Consider the following 18027-nt stretch of genomic DNA (forward strand, 5'->3'; position numbering starts at 1 on the left):
TGCCCCATGCTCAGTAAATTTCCAATAATATAAAATCTTAAAGCAAAATTTCAAGTTCATCAGTAATGTAGTTTTTGTTTGCTGATGCTTCAAAATAATGTAGGCTATCTAGAGAACACAGTAGGTACCTAGGTACTTTATTCTATTATACTTTCCTTGCTTCGAACAAACCAATAAATAATATTTATTTATACGGAGGTAGTTAAAATAGTTAATAAAGAATAGATGAAAATTAAGAATCTTCTACAAGTGAAGATTTTTCACGCACTTCTGAATAACTTTATTATTCAATCTCATAATTAACACTGCTCTGAAATTATTAGCTATTATTATTAGTACACACCATTGTAGCCTACTAAATTGTTAACTACTCTTTGCTATTGCAGTTGAAATATAAATATTTCAAGATGTTTTGTGAATCGAATTCATGGTCTGAATGAAATAATTTTCAGGTCAACGATAATGGTGGACACATGCCTATACTCGGCATTTGCCTGGGATTTGAGCTGCTGATGCACGTTGCCAACAACAATAAAGAGCTGAGAACCGATTGCAATGCAACAAACACAATGCTGGCGCTTAGATTCAAACCTGACTTTCAAGATAGCAAACTATTTAGTGACGCTGATCCCAGCATTCTACATATTTTGTCAACACAACCTGTAACAGCAAATTTTCATAAGTAAGTTTTAATTCCTAAACAATATTTTAATCACTATGATAGTGCTGGTTCTGACGCGATAAAGTACGCGCTGGTACTTTTGAAAAAAGTATTTTTTTCAAAATTTTAATTTTTGATTTGCGAGATTTTTGCACACACCACTATGGAGGCTCCACCGTGAAGGAGCCACCAAGCAATATCATAGATTCAAATGGGAACATGTCACACTACGTTTTGGAAGCTCGACCAAAAGTGTGGTGGCAGTGGGACCCGACTTTTTGATCCACCGGCTGGTGGCGCGACCAAGTAATCTCATTGAATGATATTTCCCATTTCCCAATTTCCCATTACGCTGCCAAAATCGCGAACAGTCAGTTCACCACTACCATATTCGTAATGTTTGATTGGTTGAAATATAAAATATTCTTTTATTTATAATCACACAGATGTTTGCTCCGCTTGATGGCAATATCGGTGGAGTGTTCTAAATATTTTACCACCAGAATCGCACGACTGGTGGAGCGTCCATGGTGGCCGAACGTGCCGTAGGCCGTGCTCTATAGAGAGTCTTGACAATATACAAAGTACTAAGAGTACAGGCTACTGTACTGTGAATTTGTAAAAATTGGTCACTATCGTAGCTTTGAAAGAAATTCATATAAGGGTAGAACCGGAAGTAAGTCCTGACAACCGCGTTCCGCTATTCTCCTTGTTTATTAGCTAAGCTGATTCTTCATCTCACTCCAATGTTAGTATGTCCCTCCACGCTACCTTTCAAGTTGAAACACTAATGCTCGGTTTCCAAGCTCAGTGAAGACATTTGAACATGATCAAACCGGGTACGCTTTACACGCGTGCGCTGAAATATTGATAGTAACTATTGACATGGAAATCATAATAATGTAGGAAAGCCCTCGTTGTAAAGCGTTGACGATCTGACCATGTTTACAAGTCTATAGTCTGTCCAAGCAGTCGTGAGCCCTAAAGGACTAAGCTGACCCTCGCTCCCCCACGCGAAGGCACACACGCCCTGCCTACCTGCGCTATTGGGGCTTCTAGGAATGAACGAAGAACAATTCAATTGAAACCAATAGAATGCCTGTGCTATCACCAAGTATTCCTTGTGCTGAGAAATATTACATTTTTCTAACTTCTCTTAATTTGTACTCTACTGAAATCGACATATCATTCCTTTCAAAATGAGTCCAAACACGGTACATTTGTGACAACTTTAAGCTTTTAAAAAAGTCTATTTTATTTATTATATTGTAACCTATTGACTATAAAACTGTTGTCACAATTGTACCGTGTTTGGGCTCATTTTGAAAGGAATAGTTTTTAGAGTTCAGTAATTGGAGTACAAATTAAGTGAAGTTGACAGTTGGAAAAATGTATTTTTTTAGTAGCACAAGGCGATTCATAGAAGATGAATCATTAGCGGGCAGGTATGCAGACCGTCCCTTTACTCACACACACAAACGCGGACTGCGCTCAAACGCATAAGCGCAGTCCGCGTTTGTGTGTGTGAGTAGTGGTGGGTCGGCCTAATCCTTCAGAGCTTACGCCTGTTTGGACAGACTATAGAACGAGCTTGGTGAAACCGGACATAAGAGTATACTAATGGATAGTGATTGAAGGCTACAGCACGTTTTGATATTTCACTTCACAAAAGAAATTTAAGGAGGATTTTCAAACGAATAAAAGAAGGTTATAGCCCAATAATAAATTATAAATATACAAAATGGAATTTGGGTGGTTTAGCTCTATTTTAGTTTTCAAGAGATTTTTTTTCGTGACCATTCAAACTTTTCATGTTTTTGAAGGTATCGTATAATATAGCAGAACTTTATCAAACAATTTAAGATAGAAGTAGGATGAGGCCCAATAATAAATTATAAAGATACAAAATGGAATGTGAGTAGTTCAGCTCTATTTTGATTTTCAAGAGATTTTTCCTGACCATTTAAACATTTCTTCATGTTTTTGAAGGTACTGTGTAACAGAGCAGAACTTTACCAAACAAGGACTGGACAAGGAGTGGAAAATCCTCTCGCTGAACGATGACTCGAATGCATTGGAATTTGTTTCTACTTTCGAATCGAAAAAGTACCCATTTGTGGGCTTGCAGTATCATCCTGAGAAGAATGTCTACGATTGGAAAATCTCACACAATAATTCCCACTCAATCGACTCCATCTATGCTTCAAGATTTTTCTTCGACTGGCTTGTTAAAGAGTCAAGAAAATCAACACATAAGTTCCTGAATCAATCCATTGAGATAAACTCTTTAATAAATAATCACTCTCCCATCTACACTACTAATGAAAATATAACATTCCAGGAATTCTATGCATTTTAAAAAATGATCTATGTTGCATTAATTTGAGTGTCTTGTCTTATACGTATTTTTTTCGTAGTCGATCGGTTAAAAACTATACGCTACTACAACAGAGAAATTATCTTTGAAACTTCCAGAAAAATACGTTCAATTTGCTAAATATGGCAATTATACTATTTGAAAACTAATAAATTTAAACTTGAATAGTATGTTTAGTTGATATGAATCAACTTGAGAAGAACGTGCAATGGTGTAGATTAAATATTACTGTCATTTTTATCATTATAGTCATTTTTCAAGTATGAAGAGGGTTAACTATTGTAGATAAAATAGTTCTATTCTTGTATTTTAGATAAATAAAACTTGAATAAAATTTCATTAAAGTAAAAAATGTTCACTCACCAAAAAATATAAAATTAACATTTTGTTATCAAGATCCCTTGCATCCTTCAGTAGATAATTGAAGATACCGTAGAATGCGCAGAAGCTCCCAAACATCAGAAATGAGTAATTGGCGGTGTCAAAACATAAAAACAAAAAAATCAAATTGGATGATCAGTATGCTTCCATTAATAGAATACCGGGTTTTCAATTTTTGGGTGCACTATGGACTAACACGTGAAACATTTAATTGTAAATAAGTAATCATGTTATATTTACAGTACGGTATTGATAATAACGGTTCATAATTTCAACACGTCTATAGTTAAAGAATAATTTTCAACCAAGTTTGTTGAATAATTCAATGATTAGCCTGCTGCAATTGGAATATCCAACTGGCCACATTGTCTTATCTGCCAAATTCAAACGAATCCGTCATTTTTCATACCTAAATCTAAATTTAGTATAATCAGAATGATAACAGAGGAAAAAGGAAACGAATATAACTTTGAAACGCTCTAGAAATATTAAATTTTATTTTAATTTCTTTGATTAAAAATAAAAACAATATGCTGTTATAACGTAGTTAAAATTCAATATGCACAGTTTAACAAGTTCATGCTGTTTATTTGGCATTTTCCAGTCTTATCCAGAGTTCCCTAGTATCAATATCTTTTTTTATATTATTTTCATCTTAAAATAGATTATAGTCTTATAATTCGGATTGCCTTAAAAATAATGAGAGTAATAACTTCACTGGGCAGTAAGGTACTTTTAGTTTTAAAATTGATTTCAGATTCCTCAGCAGAGGACTTCACTAGACTAATAATTTATCAATTATCTATGAGTATATTTATTACTTATTATTCAATTATTGAATCAATGTTACACAATTATTATTTTTTTAACTGAAGTTTAGCAATAATTTTGTTATAAAGATGTTTTGATAGGTATCTACAGTATTTCCGCAATATTGCTATGGCCTATCAAGTTATAACACCAGAATAAAAGATTTCAATAGCTTCCTCACTTTGAACAAAAACTAATACAGTACGGTATGACATTATACATTTTTTCCATCTTCCACAGGTATCTAATAGTAGGTAGTATTTCACTTTCTGCAACAGAATTTGAAAGAAACAAGGTTTTTTCAATGAGACTGAAAGCACGATCCGTTTAGCGTCAGTTATTGGAGCATATTGATAGATTTGTTGGTGCAAATGATCATAATGAAGGATAGGTGGAACAATAGATCAATTTTAGATGGAGGAAAAGTGTTTTTGCAACAAAGGCGAATATTCCATAACTACTCCATTTTGTGTAAACGTTTTCCTCACAGGAAAAAGGTGAACTTTGGTCCCTGGATGCTCAAAAACAAGTAACAATATTTTAGTGGACAACTATGAGACAGATTTCAACTAAAGCTAATTGGATGGCAACAAAACATTGAGTCATTATGATTCTCTCAATTCGATCTACACAATCAAATAATACTATAGATCAATAGTATACTATACTATATCACTTCACTACTATTCAAATAATACTTGGGACTTCACGATGACTCAACGGAACGAGTATCAGTATAAAAATATTTATCTTTTACGCTTTTATATCATTATTAAAATAGCTGCTGATATATGAACTCTATATTAAAAATATCTAAGCAGATAATTCTTAAATGCATAATTAGAGCATGAAATATTAATGGATGTTATCAGTTTAATCACAAGAAAGTGTTCTACTCCTTTTCCAGATCGATCATCATTATCAATCATGAAATTTCAATAATTATTTTTTTCATGAAAAACACCATAATTATAACCTATAGATTTTTTTTCTACAATTCAATTAAGTTATTAAGCCAACAAACTATATAGAATAAATTATTAAAACTTTGTAATATACACATTTCTAGAATAAGAATGTGATGGAAAGCATTATTAGGCTATACGTACATAATGTGTTCAAAATGGTTTTGGATAAGAAGGATTCTTGTAATAAAACGGATTTACCCATATGATGTTAGTGAATTATGTTAGTGAATACGGTGATGTGTCATAATTATTTCAACTGGATGGCAGCAACACAATGGGTTACACCCCTCCAATTCCTTCACTTTGCAGCATTCCTTTTGCTTTCATCCACCACGAAGCTCCAAACAAGAAGAGAATGACGACAATTACTGCGATTATGATGACGCCAGAGAAGGAAAACAGCAAACCCAAAACGAAGTTGAGCACTATGAACAGCACTATAGCTATGATGACCATATAGATGATACGCTTATATCTCTCTTCCATGGCTGGTAAGTTCTGCAACAAACAAAATATACCAGATTCAAAACCATTGGAAATTTATTAAAATGCAAGAAATAAGAATGAAATAACAATGGATCCATGAAAACTCATTTATTCTCGAAGTCTTAATCTCTTTGTTACAACAAGCCGAATGAGAATATTGATGATTTAATTGAAACAACGAAAATATTCGTAATCATTGTAAAAAAATGCAAGATGGCGGCCATAATTGGCAGAGTTTTTTTTTATGTCGGTTGCATTCAGTATTACAGATCCTATCCTATTATATTAAGCGAGCAATTTCTGTATATGGTTATCTGGTTATTTTTGTCCAACGGATCTTGAAAACGGCTCTAACGATTTTCACAAAATTTGGAGCATAGTAGGTTTATGATAAAAAATTCAAAAGGATAATAATTATTCATCCTTGGAAAAACAGATGATAATTTCGTCGTCTGTCGATAACAGAAGATGTAAGTGCCTGTGTGGGAGAGAGAAAGAATTATGTTCAGCGGTTCAACTATTTTCAATCAATCAGCTTATTCACAAGAAATATTAATCTAGAAATTTTAATCGATTTGATAAAAATAATCTGATTTGTTGACATGACATGGTATATCATTCTAAATAAGAGTATAATTATCATAATTTTCAAAGTTGATCATTATTTTACAGTTTTAAGTGATTAGTGAGTGTTATTTTGTTATTCAATTTGTTTTGTAAACAATCTAAATTAGAACTTTTCTGTTTTTAAAAGTTTGAACTGAAAATTGTACCTGAATTCAAGTGTATGGAACATAAACTACTTTTTTGAATTTTTATCTATATATATAAAAGCGAAATGGCACTCACTCACTCACTCGCAGAACTAAAAATCTACCGGACCAAAAACGTTCAAATTTGGTAGGTATGTTAAGTTTGCCCTTTAGAGGCGCACTGAAAACGGATTTGGAAAAATTTCCAAATATATGGCTAAAATCTTTGTTTATCCAGCGTTTTCTCAGCTTTATCGAGAACAAATTAACAGAAAATGTTCAAATTCAGTACAGAAGCTTAGCTAGGGTGTAATAATGTTGTGTTAGAAGGAATTTGAAATAACGCCAAAGATACGCCCAAAATCTGCGTTTTTTGCGCTTTCTCAGCTTTATCGAGAACAAATGAACAGAAAATGTTCAAATTTACTACAGAAGCTCAGCTGTGGTGTAATAATGTTGTGTTAGAAGGAATTTGAAATAACGCCAAAGATACGCCCAAAATTAGCGGTTTTTTGCATTTTCTCAGTTCTTTCATCAAGTAATAGACAGAAAATGTTCAAATTTGGTAGCCTACAGAGGTTTAGCTAGGGTCTGAAAATTTTTTGATGAGGTGAATTTAAAATTTCATCAAAGATACGCCCAAAATCAGCGTTTTTCCAACGTTTTTCTCAGCTTTTCAGCGTTTTCTCAGTACTTGAATGAAGCATGCTCAAATAAAAAATTCAAAGTGCCCGCTGATCTCATTTCTGGACGATCCGGTCGGGAGTCCAGGGGGCGGAGCCTCCTGGCTAGACGGATATGGCGAGCGAAGCGAGCCTTTACTTACTTACTTACTTTTACTTTACTTTGTAAAGTACCTTATGCCTGACGGCTGGTAGTGTATAAATAAAAATTCGGGGAAGAAACAGTTTTGGGCTGTGCTTGTTAGTCCTTCCCCAATCATGTAAAAGAAGTGTTTTCTGTTTATTAATAAATAAATAACGAGCGAAGCTCGGTGCCCCGATATTACTATTAAACGAGCAACTTCTGTTTATATGTTTAGATGTTTGGATGTTTAGATGTTTGTATTTCACCGGATCTCGAAAACGGCTCTAACGATTCTCACGAAATTCAGAACATAGTAGGTTTATAATATAAAGATTCGATTGCACTAGGTCTCATCCCTGGGAAAACTCGCTGAAGGACATTAGAAGGATAATTATTATTCATCCTTAGAAAAACAGCTGATAATAATTATTTCGTCGTCTGTTGGCGATGAAGTGAGTGAGCGAGTTATGGCTCAGCTGTTGAACTTTTGTAATTATTCAATCAGGTACTTAGTTCCGGTTGCAAAAAAGCCGGGTTATTTTCAATCCTGATTAAATCCAGTAGATCCATCTTTTTTAAATGGTCTTCTCTTATTTGGTTCACGTGAAGTTAATCAGGATTAAAATTTAGCCGGCTTTTGTGCAACTGGGCCTTTGTGAGGGAAATTTTTGCATTCCTCTGGGAATTAATCTCAATTTACTGTGATTAGATAGAAAATTTCTGTATGAATGTTATTATAATTTCTCCTTTCGTAATACATTTTTATGCTTTTGTACTCCAGAGCGAAGCTCGGTCCCCGATATTGATGGTATTAAAAGGTATCGGTTAGCTTTTAGCACTTGAGTTTTTAGACTCACAAAACTATAATATTGAAGAGATTCATCCAATTTCAAGTTACCTCATAGGTTATGTGTACTATGGTATATATACACAGTGTATATAGTTTACATTATATATAGTACATATACTATATTATATACAGTATACACAGTACATACTGTGTAGGTTATAAATTCAGCAATCAATGAAGTAGACTGTACAAAAACATTATATTGCTTTCAAATAATTTCAAAGTAATTATTAAAAAGTACAAGTAACCTTTTTAAAGCATGAAAAAAGGAAATTATCATCAAAATAGGTTATGTTTACTATTGGAGCCCTTGTAGACTTGTAAAATTCTAAACTTGTATACTTGTAGATCATAAATTTTCGTGAAACGTGAGTACTTGTAAACTTGTAACTACAAGTACTTGTCCATAACCATGGTTGGTAACAATGCTTGTACCTTTGTGAAATAGGCCCCAGGTACTTAGTGCCGTTTGCAAAAAAGCCGCGTTATTTATAATCCTGATTAATTCCAGTAGAACCATCTTTTTGAAATGGTCTTCTCTGATTTGGTTCACGTGAAATTAATCAGGATTAAAATTGAACCGGCTTTTGTGCAACCGGGCCTTTGTGAGGGAAATTTTTGCATTCCTCTGGGAATTAATCTCAATTCACTGTGATTAGATAGAACAATTCTGTATGAACTACTATGAATATTATTATAATTTCTTCTTTCGTTATAAATTATTTATGCTTTCGTACTCCAGAGCGAAGCTCGGTCCCCGATATTTATATCTGATCTGTACAAATAGAAATATAATAGCTTTGATATAATAGGCACACCATCAGCTGATAAAAATTGAAATGCGCGTATTCGTGGCGCATAAGTCTGTATGCACCTTGACATGTCAAACCTAACAATTAGAAAACCGTTTATATTATGAATCCTTGAAGATACAGACTTGAAAATAGTATCAATTTTATCGTAATCAGGTGAAGAGAGAGAATATCCATGATCTCGAGAATATTTGCCATCATGCAATACAAGATGGCGACTAAAAACTTGTAGATTTTTAGGAAATCACCTGTAATTTGATGAATGTTGAGAATATCGGATCTATTCAGCCATTTTGTAATGCAAAATTAATTCTACTACAATAATAGAAAGATTTGAGCTATCTCATTTTAAGTATTTGTGTAAGACATATTATGGAAAACACGTTGAACGTGCGGAGTGTGGTAATTGAACGGTCGAGTGTTTGAATTGCTAGATGCGTTTATTCATACTGATGAGTTGCCCCTACAGAAAAACCTTGAAGATAGTGTACTCAGACTTCAAGGATCACTGCCAGCCTCTCTTCAGGAGTCTTCGCATCCTCACAGTATACAACCAGTATGTACTGTGCTCACCGATGTACATGAACAAAAAAGAGGATCTACTACAATGAAGAGGTGATATTCATGCATGCAATACTGGTCATGCTGCCTCATAGGAGATAGGCCCACCTAGCAGCAGACTGGCTGGAACTTACAACAGCTTCTCACTATAAAATGCTTCAACAGCCTTCCCCAGGAGATACAAAGCAAACCGAACTCTAGGTTCTACACAATTGTGAAGAACAGACTCGTTGAAAGGCACTCTAATCACTAGGGATGTTGAGTCGTGAGAAACCTCTTTTTTGGTATTTAGCACCTGCATGGCTTCTTATGATGAGCGTTCATTTTTATCGTATAATTTACCTCATAAAAGACAATGCATCTAGTCAACAAGCGGAAAAATTCCAGCGCGTCTATAGGTGCAATTTCTTAGCGACGATTCTAGCCGCAAGGAATTGTGCCTTCAGACGCCCGTATAATTGGGGCATAAGGGTATAATAACATTGGATGCGTATAAATGTGCAAGTGTACAACTGGTCATTGCATGACCAAGCACGCAAATGATAAAAATATGGAAAGAGCAATACAATGAAGGAACACCCATACTGAGCGCGTGCACTTGTCGGTTGGATGCAGACGCAACTACAGGCAAGTGCACGCGGTCAGTGCAAGCCAACGTTAGTAGACACTCTGTCTACTATAACTTTGAGTGCGAGCAGCTGCAGACAAGTCACAACGTTTGTCAATGGCACTTTCCAAATTTTGTTTTTCGGTTCATTCATGTTCTGACGTTCAATTCATTTCACATACACGAGTCCAAAGAGATCATAATATAGGCCTAAGTTAGGATTTAGCGCACGCTTACGAAAATTACAATAATCTCCGTAAATGTGTGCCTAAAACTTTACACAGCTATCAGGTTATAAATGGATCACAGAGAAATTAATGAGAAATAATAAAATTGCCTGTTCTAAATATTCAAGGGAAGTGGCAATCGGAAATCAGAAAGTGGGCACCGTACCGTAGTCTGCGAATTCATCAGCAGATTTTTGGGGTTTTATTAAAGTCATGAAGGCTAACAACCAAAAGACATCACATCACCTTAATCAAAATTTTTTGGTAACTCATAAAACACAACTAAAATGTGGTACTTTTATAATAGAAGACTATTTTTCAAGTTATAAGACCAAGAACAGAATATAATATAGGTTAGCATTTTAGATTGTAAACCTACAAATCAAGTGACGAGTTCTTACCTTTAAAACTTTTTGGCACTAACGTAAAAGATATTTCTTGCTTTGTCAAGTTATGTACAGTACAGTAATTTTGCAAGCAACTGAATTCGGCTACAGGACAGATTCAAATTTGCATTCAACGATTCAACAGGTAGAACAGCAAACTCAGTCTCAGTAGCCTACTGCCTAATCAGTAGTATTGACTCTGGCTTGAGTGGAACACGTTCAAAATCAAGTAATCAAGTTACAACGTACGTAACCTCAATTTGAAGAAATGAAAATGATTAAATTAAATGTGGGGTGTGGCATCCATTTGGATTCCTGTGGGCTTACTAAATTTCTATTTATAGCGAGCTTGAGCTAGGCTAGGGAACAAACCATAAAACACTTTCTTTCAAAAAAATACATGTCTGGCTATAATAGTTCTATCTGTACCTTGGTATATGCCCGTGCTTCGCAATGAATTCATCGTTTGAGACAACGGATAATATCATTAATTTTTTCATTAATAGGCCAACAATTATTTATGAGATAAGCAGATAACATTACTGTTCTCATAAGTTGAAGGCTCTTTGACTTTCTTCAGAATCATAACTGTCTCCATTGTTTTCATTATATTTATTTACAATTTATTTCTGTATCGACTAGATTTTCTGAAGCGACGGGACCTTGATGAACTGAACAGCAAACAGCTTATTCGTGATCAACTATTTTCATCTTAAATCCGTGATGAAGTGAATGGTACCACAAAGTAGGAGGAATCAGAGAGAACATTCTTACCGGCCATTGTTTCGCCTAATGTGTAGTATCAACTTATACCGGTAGAAAGCGCTTGTATACGCAAATGACGATTTCTGTCTGAGCTGGATTAGTGCTGTAGTAGGGGGACGTAGTGGGGAGTCATTGGCATCCTACACTTCCCTCTCCAACAAACCTGTTCACACCACTCTCTCCCCCCAGCAAAACAACTGCTGGCAGCATTTGAGGCTTGAGGCATGTCATTGTTTTGCTAATAATACATAGACTAAAGTGCGAGATAAATTACTTTTAACATGAAGAGGAGAAACCCTTTTCTCCCTCCACAGTTTGTAGCGTGCGATGTGTCATTTTGCTTCATGTTCTTGTGATGAAAACATCTCTGTAACATACACAAACCAATATACCTGCTGACCAGTTGGAACATTGTCAGCAATAGATGGAGGGGAGTGTTGCCACGTTGCATTACAAAGCTCTCTCACTCAGACACAAAAGAAGGAGAATGCTGCTAGGTAGTGGGAGTGATTAGTGGAGGATAGAGCATCGGACCTCTCCCTCTTCAAGAAAGAGCCATGTTAAAAGTAATTTATCTCGCACTTTAGACATTCATTTTTCTTATTCTAATCACTTGCTACTCTCAACTCTCCAGATCGCATGAGTGCTACATCTCCAATGACAAAGAGGATTAATTTTTATTTGTAATCAACAAGAACTAGAAAACAATAAGTGCATCAGTGGCCAGATAAACTATTGTCCATTATAAAAATGTAAAATAATCCAAACTTTATTACATTATGTACTTCAATTCTTCTTTATTTCTTCTCTGTGATGGTACCCAACGCTCTTTGGTGAACACACTTCTCTTCACCGCTCTCTTTGTGACAAGCAAACAGCTGTTTGGTATCATATCAGGTAACATTCATTTTATCTCGGATCTCAGTCCATCTCAATCTATATTTTAGGCTCAACAAAATATAGTGAGCTCCACGTTATAATGGCAGTGAAGAAAGATAGGAGAAAAACGTTGCCAAGTCTCTACATTTTGCCACTGAGTGTACACAGCTGTTACTCAATTCCATTAAATTTGATCCAATAATAATTATAATTTCCTTGATAAAATAATCAATTTAATGTCAAGTATGTTATGTTATGTTCAGGTGAGTGAGTTTTACACTTGCAAGTTGGCAACGAGTATAATTTTTGAAAATGATACCTATCTATTCAAATATAATAGTCCATGCTGATTGCCTAGCCTTTTTATTGCAATGACTGATACATAGGGCTCTATTAATAGTCTTTATAGTGCCTTAAGTGTATACAGCTGTTACTTGATTCATCCCATTAAATTTGATATAATTATTATCATTTCCTTGATAAAATAATCAATTTAATGTCAAATTGATCAAGAATATATATTTTTCATAATTTGATTCAAAAATTTGCCTCCATAACTGAGATCAGATTTTATTTTTATACAAACCTGAAATGGTTGAGAATTGTTTGTCTACTCTTGTATACAGTCACTGTCAAAAGTAAAAAAATATATTCCGGCAAATGGACAACACTGTAGAGATAGAGAGAGATAGCACTATTTGTTTTGTTGTGTGATAGAAAAGGACAGCAACACTATTGTCAATCGTACACTGCCATTATAACGTGGACCTCACTATAGTCTGTTCTCGACGCAGCATGTGTTTCCAAATGGTGACACTCAGACCAGTCGATTCTATAGTGAGGTCCACGTTATAATGGCAGTGAAGAAAGATAGGAGAAAAACGTTGCCAAGTCTCTCCATTTTGCCACTGAGTGTACACAGCTGTTACTCAATTCCATTAAATTTGATCCAATAATAATTATAATTTCCTTGATAGAATAATCAATTTAATGTCAAATCAATCAAGAATATATATTTTTCATAATTTGATTCAAAAATTTGCTTCCATAACTGAGATCAGACTTTATTTTTATACAAGCCTGAAATGACAGCTATTTTAAAAAGCTGTGATACACCAATCTGAATTTCAAAACAACAGAAATTAAGTTATTTGGCAGGTATTCTATTCCAATTTCTTTTAAAAATGAAAGAAAAATAGAAATAATCCTATTAAAAATAAGGAATTTCAATGGAAATAATTCTGAAATAACCTTTCAATATTATTCATACACCGGTACGAGTAGGTCTAACCTATATGTGTAGGCTAACTAAAGCATGAATGAAGTCTAGGATGGTTAGTTATCTACTTTTAAAATGTCATTTCAGGTATTTTAATTTGTGTTTCTCATACAGTAATGTCTAAAAATTATTTAATTGTTTCAAAAATACATTTTAAATCAATTATATGACTTGTGTACTGAAGTATTTTGATAGAATGAAGAAAAAAAATGGCGACTGAGAATTCTTTGTCTACTTTTGTACAGACACTGTCAAAAGTGAAAATATAATATTCTGGACAACAGACATCGCAAAGCTAGAGAGAGATAGCGCTATCTGTTTTGTTGTATGATAGAAAAGGGCAGCAACAGTATTGTCAATCCTACACTGCCATTATAAAGTGGACTTCACTATAGTCCCCGCGACTGGAGTCGCGTAAGTGTGAGTTGAGCCAAAGAGTATAGTTCCGTAACAAATAGAGTATGGTAACAAAAACGTGGCAAATAACAAGACATAATTTTTATAAAACTGATTTCAGGAAGAGATGGAGTTTTGAGCTTGTTATTTCAATTCAAAATTGTGATATTTTACCCTGAAAAATTAATGAATTACATAAAAGTTCTTGTTTGTTCAAGTTTTGAAGATAAAATGGTAGGTTAGGAGGTTGGGGCTCTACTTTTTAATTGCAATAGGCTGTGCTGATTCATGAGAAATATATTATAGATATAATTGGAATATCAAATCATACTGTATTTAGTAGACTTTCATTAATTATATAGGTTAAAGAAAAGAATTTCAATTAATGAGAAGTTCTGAGTTCTCTCTTATTAAGAAAACTAGACTAAATAAAATTTCGAGAAACTGAGACCTTTGCTAACAGCTGAACAACTGAAATCCCAGATGAAATGAATGTCACCCGTCGTATAATATGCGTTCTGCGTTACAATCAACTTGCAATCCAATAATGCAAACGTGAAACGTAGTGTCAAGTGTCAAATAAATGTATCTCTTTTATTCATTTATTCAGACAATTTACAATAATGCTATTAATCTAAGGTAAAAATGACAATATTCAACAATTTTTCTTCTACTGCAGTATTCAAATTCTACTGATATAAGTACGTTTATGATATTTTTTTATTATGATTGTTATAGTTCTAGGCTATTGATATATTTAGGCTCAAATATTTACGTTCAAATTCTTTAACAGTATTTCCATTGAGTCTAATTGTAAAACAATATTATATTACTAGTTCTTAAATATCGCTTATATAAAGAGTCCAATCGGGTTGTTATCCACGAGATATTATACTAGGTCTAAATGAGAGTCAATAATTACGTTTTAACCTCTTATTTGAGAAGGAAAACATTCCAGGAATCCGCAATTCTCCTTTGTGTCTTCGTCTTGACAACTTGTCTAGTTACTAAATGAGCTAATATCTCAACGAGCATAATATCATTCTCAAAACCATAAATTGCATAGCTTAGATATTAGCTTTAAAGCGTTTTAAGAAACATCAAGCGCTTGTCAATTTAATTTTCCAGATTAGCCTAATGGTCTCTAAAATTTAATTATTTCAAGTTCAGTAATGATGGAAACTCATGGACAATCGGAGCATTATTACTTGAAAAATGGAATAGATTTGAAGGGTAGTTAGTACCCATGTAGTAATATGTGGAATATAATGAGGTCAGCCCAAGACAGTTTCCTGTTCATGACTAACCAAAAGAGTTTTGCAAAATCATACTCATACCCTGCTGAATATGATTGACATGGTTTTCTCTTCATTAAGGAGAAAGAGGCTTGCAGAAAACCTATCCGAGGCAAACAACCTCGTCTCCAACATTGCAACACTCAACTTCAAGGTGGTGCATCTGCATATCATACAACATTTCTGTCATCCACACATATTTAAACTTGTCTTGACATCAAATCAAATCAAATTCTTTTATTGCTGTAACATTTTTTCAAAATGCATAACAAAGTCAAAACCTATATAAAACAGATGAGTTAAAACAGTCCTCTGTCAATAGATTCTGGTGTCAATGCTGGAGCCTTTGGTCCTTACACAAAAATGACAATTCCTTTTGCAAATAAATGCTACTCATTTTTCATTTCTATTTCAGCTGATTCACAGTGTCTTTTTAGTTTTCAATTTCCCCTTTTCAGTATCACAGAATTCTCCAGACAAAATGATCAATGAAGATAATGTCAACTGGTACCATGAAAATCTGAAGCGAGCTGATGCGGAAACAATCCTTCTAAATGGTAAGTTGGAATATGATAATTTTATTTTATTAATTCTAGTTCGGTGTGGGGACGTTGACATAGCCAACTACGCATATCTGACTGCTATATTCCCAAGGGCCGTTTGGACAGTAGAAGGTCAAACAAAATTGAATCAGGTGGTGGCTTAAACTAACCACATTATGAGATCTTGATCTAGGATCAAACGAGGACTTAATCCAGTTAAAATAGTATTTCGTTGAAAGTGGCACTGTGCAAGCCGCACTAAATATAATATTATTGCGTGCTTAGGCTCTTGACTCAAATAGCTGGCAAAATTAAGGTAGTTGATCAAATGATTTTGCTATGCATAGTCTAATAGCGTCTTGATGCTGTCGAATGGGAAAGGGTCTCTGACTACGTATCCATGTGAAACGTTGGTGTTTTATTAGTTACGTGAATTAGATTCTTAATCCTATCTGAATAGTGTGAATGTCACGCCAATTGATGTGGTACTTTCAAGCTTCATTAAAAACTTTTTTCAAGCGTCATAAAAACTTTCATCATTTTCCAAGAAATAACCGTATTTTGTGCTTATCTTTATACCTAAATCTGCATCCTTTACCCATGATATGGGATTGATGGCGTCAAAAACATAAAATACAATACACAAAAACATACATAAGGCATGTTTAGCAAGACAGCATTTCCGACAAATCATCACTCATATATTCACTAACACTCTAGTACGCCTTGCTTTTCAAGTGCTTGAATACAACTCTCTCGAACGCTCCTAAATCCAACTGTTTTACACCTGTAGGCAGCCTATTGAAGTATCGCAATGCCGAACTCCTGAAGCACACCTGTGATCTCTGAAGGCGTACTCTGGGAATATCAATCAGCTCTCGATGTCTGGTGTTATGTTCATGAACATCAGTCCGAGTCAACATGTACTGCTGGTTCCTCTTGACATAGGCCTACATTAGACAGAGAAGTAGGAAGTGGCAGATCACTTTTAGAATACCAAGTCTAACAAAAAGGGGCTTGCAGTGTGCGCGATAATCGCTTGCGGTGATGATTCTGGCAGCCCGTTTTTGCAGCTTCAGTATGTCCACAACCTTTGCTAAATGACCCCACATGAGTAGGCCATAGGAAACGTGACAGTGGAAGAGCGCGTGATACACCATGACTAAATAGGCCTCAGTCACATCTCCAAGCAGCTTCAGCAGCAGAAAACAAATTCTGGACAGTCTTGTGGTCACATGCTGAATATGGCTGGCCCAGTTGAGTTTATTGTCCAGAACAAAACCGAGCAGCTTGACAGGGTCTTGATCACCAGGAAGGTTTCTTGACAAGCTGCAGGTGACATGCTGGGTCTTGTTCGCATTCAACTGGAATCGGTTTGTCAGGAACCATGAAGTTGAACAACGCAGATGTTCAGCTGACATCTCCAACACCTGCTGAAGGTCACGGCCAGATGACATCAATGATGTATCATCCGCAAACAAGAGCGTTGAACCATTACTGTCGAGGTCATTTATCATAATTATAAATAGGATTGGTCCCAGGATTGATCCCTGAGGTACACCGTGGCTCACAGGCAGGGAGTGGACAGGAAGAAGCTCCACCCAGAGACACCACCTGCCGCCTCCCAGCCAGATAGGACTCCAGAATGGATAGCGCTGAGTCCACTACACCATAGTAGCGCAGTTTCTCAATCAGGATGCAATGGTCAACACAATCAAAGGCTCTGCTCAGGTCGCACAAGGTCAGCTCCAGAGACTCTCCATTCTCAAACACCTGTCCAGTACGTTCAGACACTTTATTTACTGCATCCACAGTAGACCTCCCTCTTCGAAAACCGAACTGCATACTCTAGAGAAGGTTTTGTCTTTCAAAGAAGTTCTCAAGCTGGGACTTGATGACTGCTTCAACCACCTTTCCAAACACTGGAGTCACTGAAATTGGCCTGAAGCTGTTAAGGCTCTGGTGGTCCCCCTTCTTGTAGACAGGAACGGTTTTTGAGGTCTTCAGGAAATCTGGAAAAACACCAGTTCTCAGGCAGTCAGGTAATCTGAATTTATGGAAAGCTGGCTGAAACCTTATCTACCTTATACAGGCCTCTCTTATACACTGCGAATAAAAATATCCACGCTGTATCAATAAACGATTTAAACAATGTCCCCATTGAATTAATTCTCAACAGTCATTTA

General features: G+C 35.2%; 2 protein-coding genes and 1 long non-coding RNA gene across 10 annotated transcripts in view; 2 read left to right on the forward strand and 1 right to left on the reverse strand.

The window, feature by feature from the left end:
* Positions 1 to 4749, forward strand: part of LOC111053436 (gamma-glutamyl hydrolase A) — a 24184-nt gene extending 19435 nt beyond the window's left edge. For 7 of the 8 annotated variants that reach the window (XM_039441892.1, XM_039441887.1, XM_039441900.1 and 4 more), the window contains exons 4-5: positions 453 to 682; positions 2651 to 3408. In XM_039441892.1, coding sequence (XP_039297826.1) covers positions 453 to 682; positions 2651 to 3020 — 600 coding nt within the window. In that variant the 3' untranslated portion in view covers positions 3021 to 3408. Of the gene's footprint in view, positions 1 to 452; positions 683 to 2650 lie in introns of all 8 variants that reach the window. The other variant, XM_022340327.2, reaches the window with a different exon arrangement.
* Positions 646 to 11128, reverse strand: LOC120354576. Its single transcript, XR_005573091.1, has 3 exons — positions 10701 to 11128; positions 3402 to 5695; positions 646 to 660 (listed from the first exon to the last, which is right to left on the reverse strand). It is a non-coding gene; the product is annotated as an uncharacterized LOC120354576 (long non-coding RNA).
* Positions 11129 to 14536: 3408 nt separating this feature from the next.
* Positions 14537 to 18027, forward strand: part of LOC111053434 (tyrosine-protein kinase Shark) — a 34177-nt gene continuing 30686 nt past the window's right edge. Inside the window, exons 1-2 of the mRNA XM_039438911.1 lie at positions 14537 to 14705; positions 15758 to 15856. Coding sequence (XP_039294845.1) covers positions 15781 to 15856 — 76 coding nt within the window. The 5' untranslated portion in view covers positions 14537 to 14705; positions 15758 to 15780. The remainder of the gene's footprint in view (positions 14706 to 15757; positions 15857 to 18027) is intronic.

Source organism: Nilaparvata lugens, chromosome 1, assembly GCF_014356525.2.
Source record: "Nilaparvata lugens isolate BPH chromosome 1, ASM1435652v1, whole genome shotgun sequence".
Classification (NCBI taxonomy): Eukaryota; Metazoa; Arthropoda; class Insecta; order Hemiptera; family Delphacidae; genus Nilaparvata; species Nilaparvata lugens.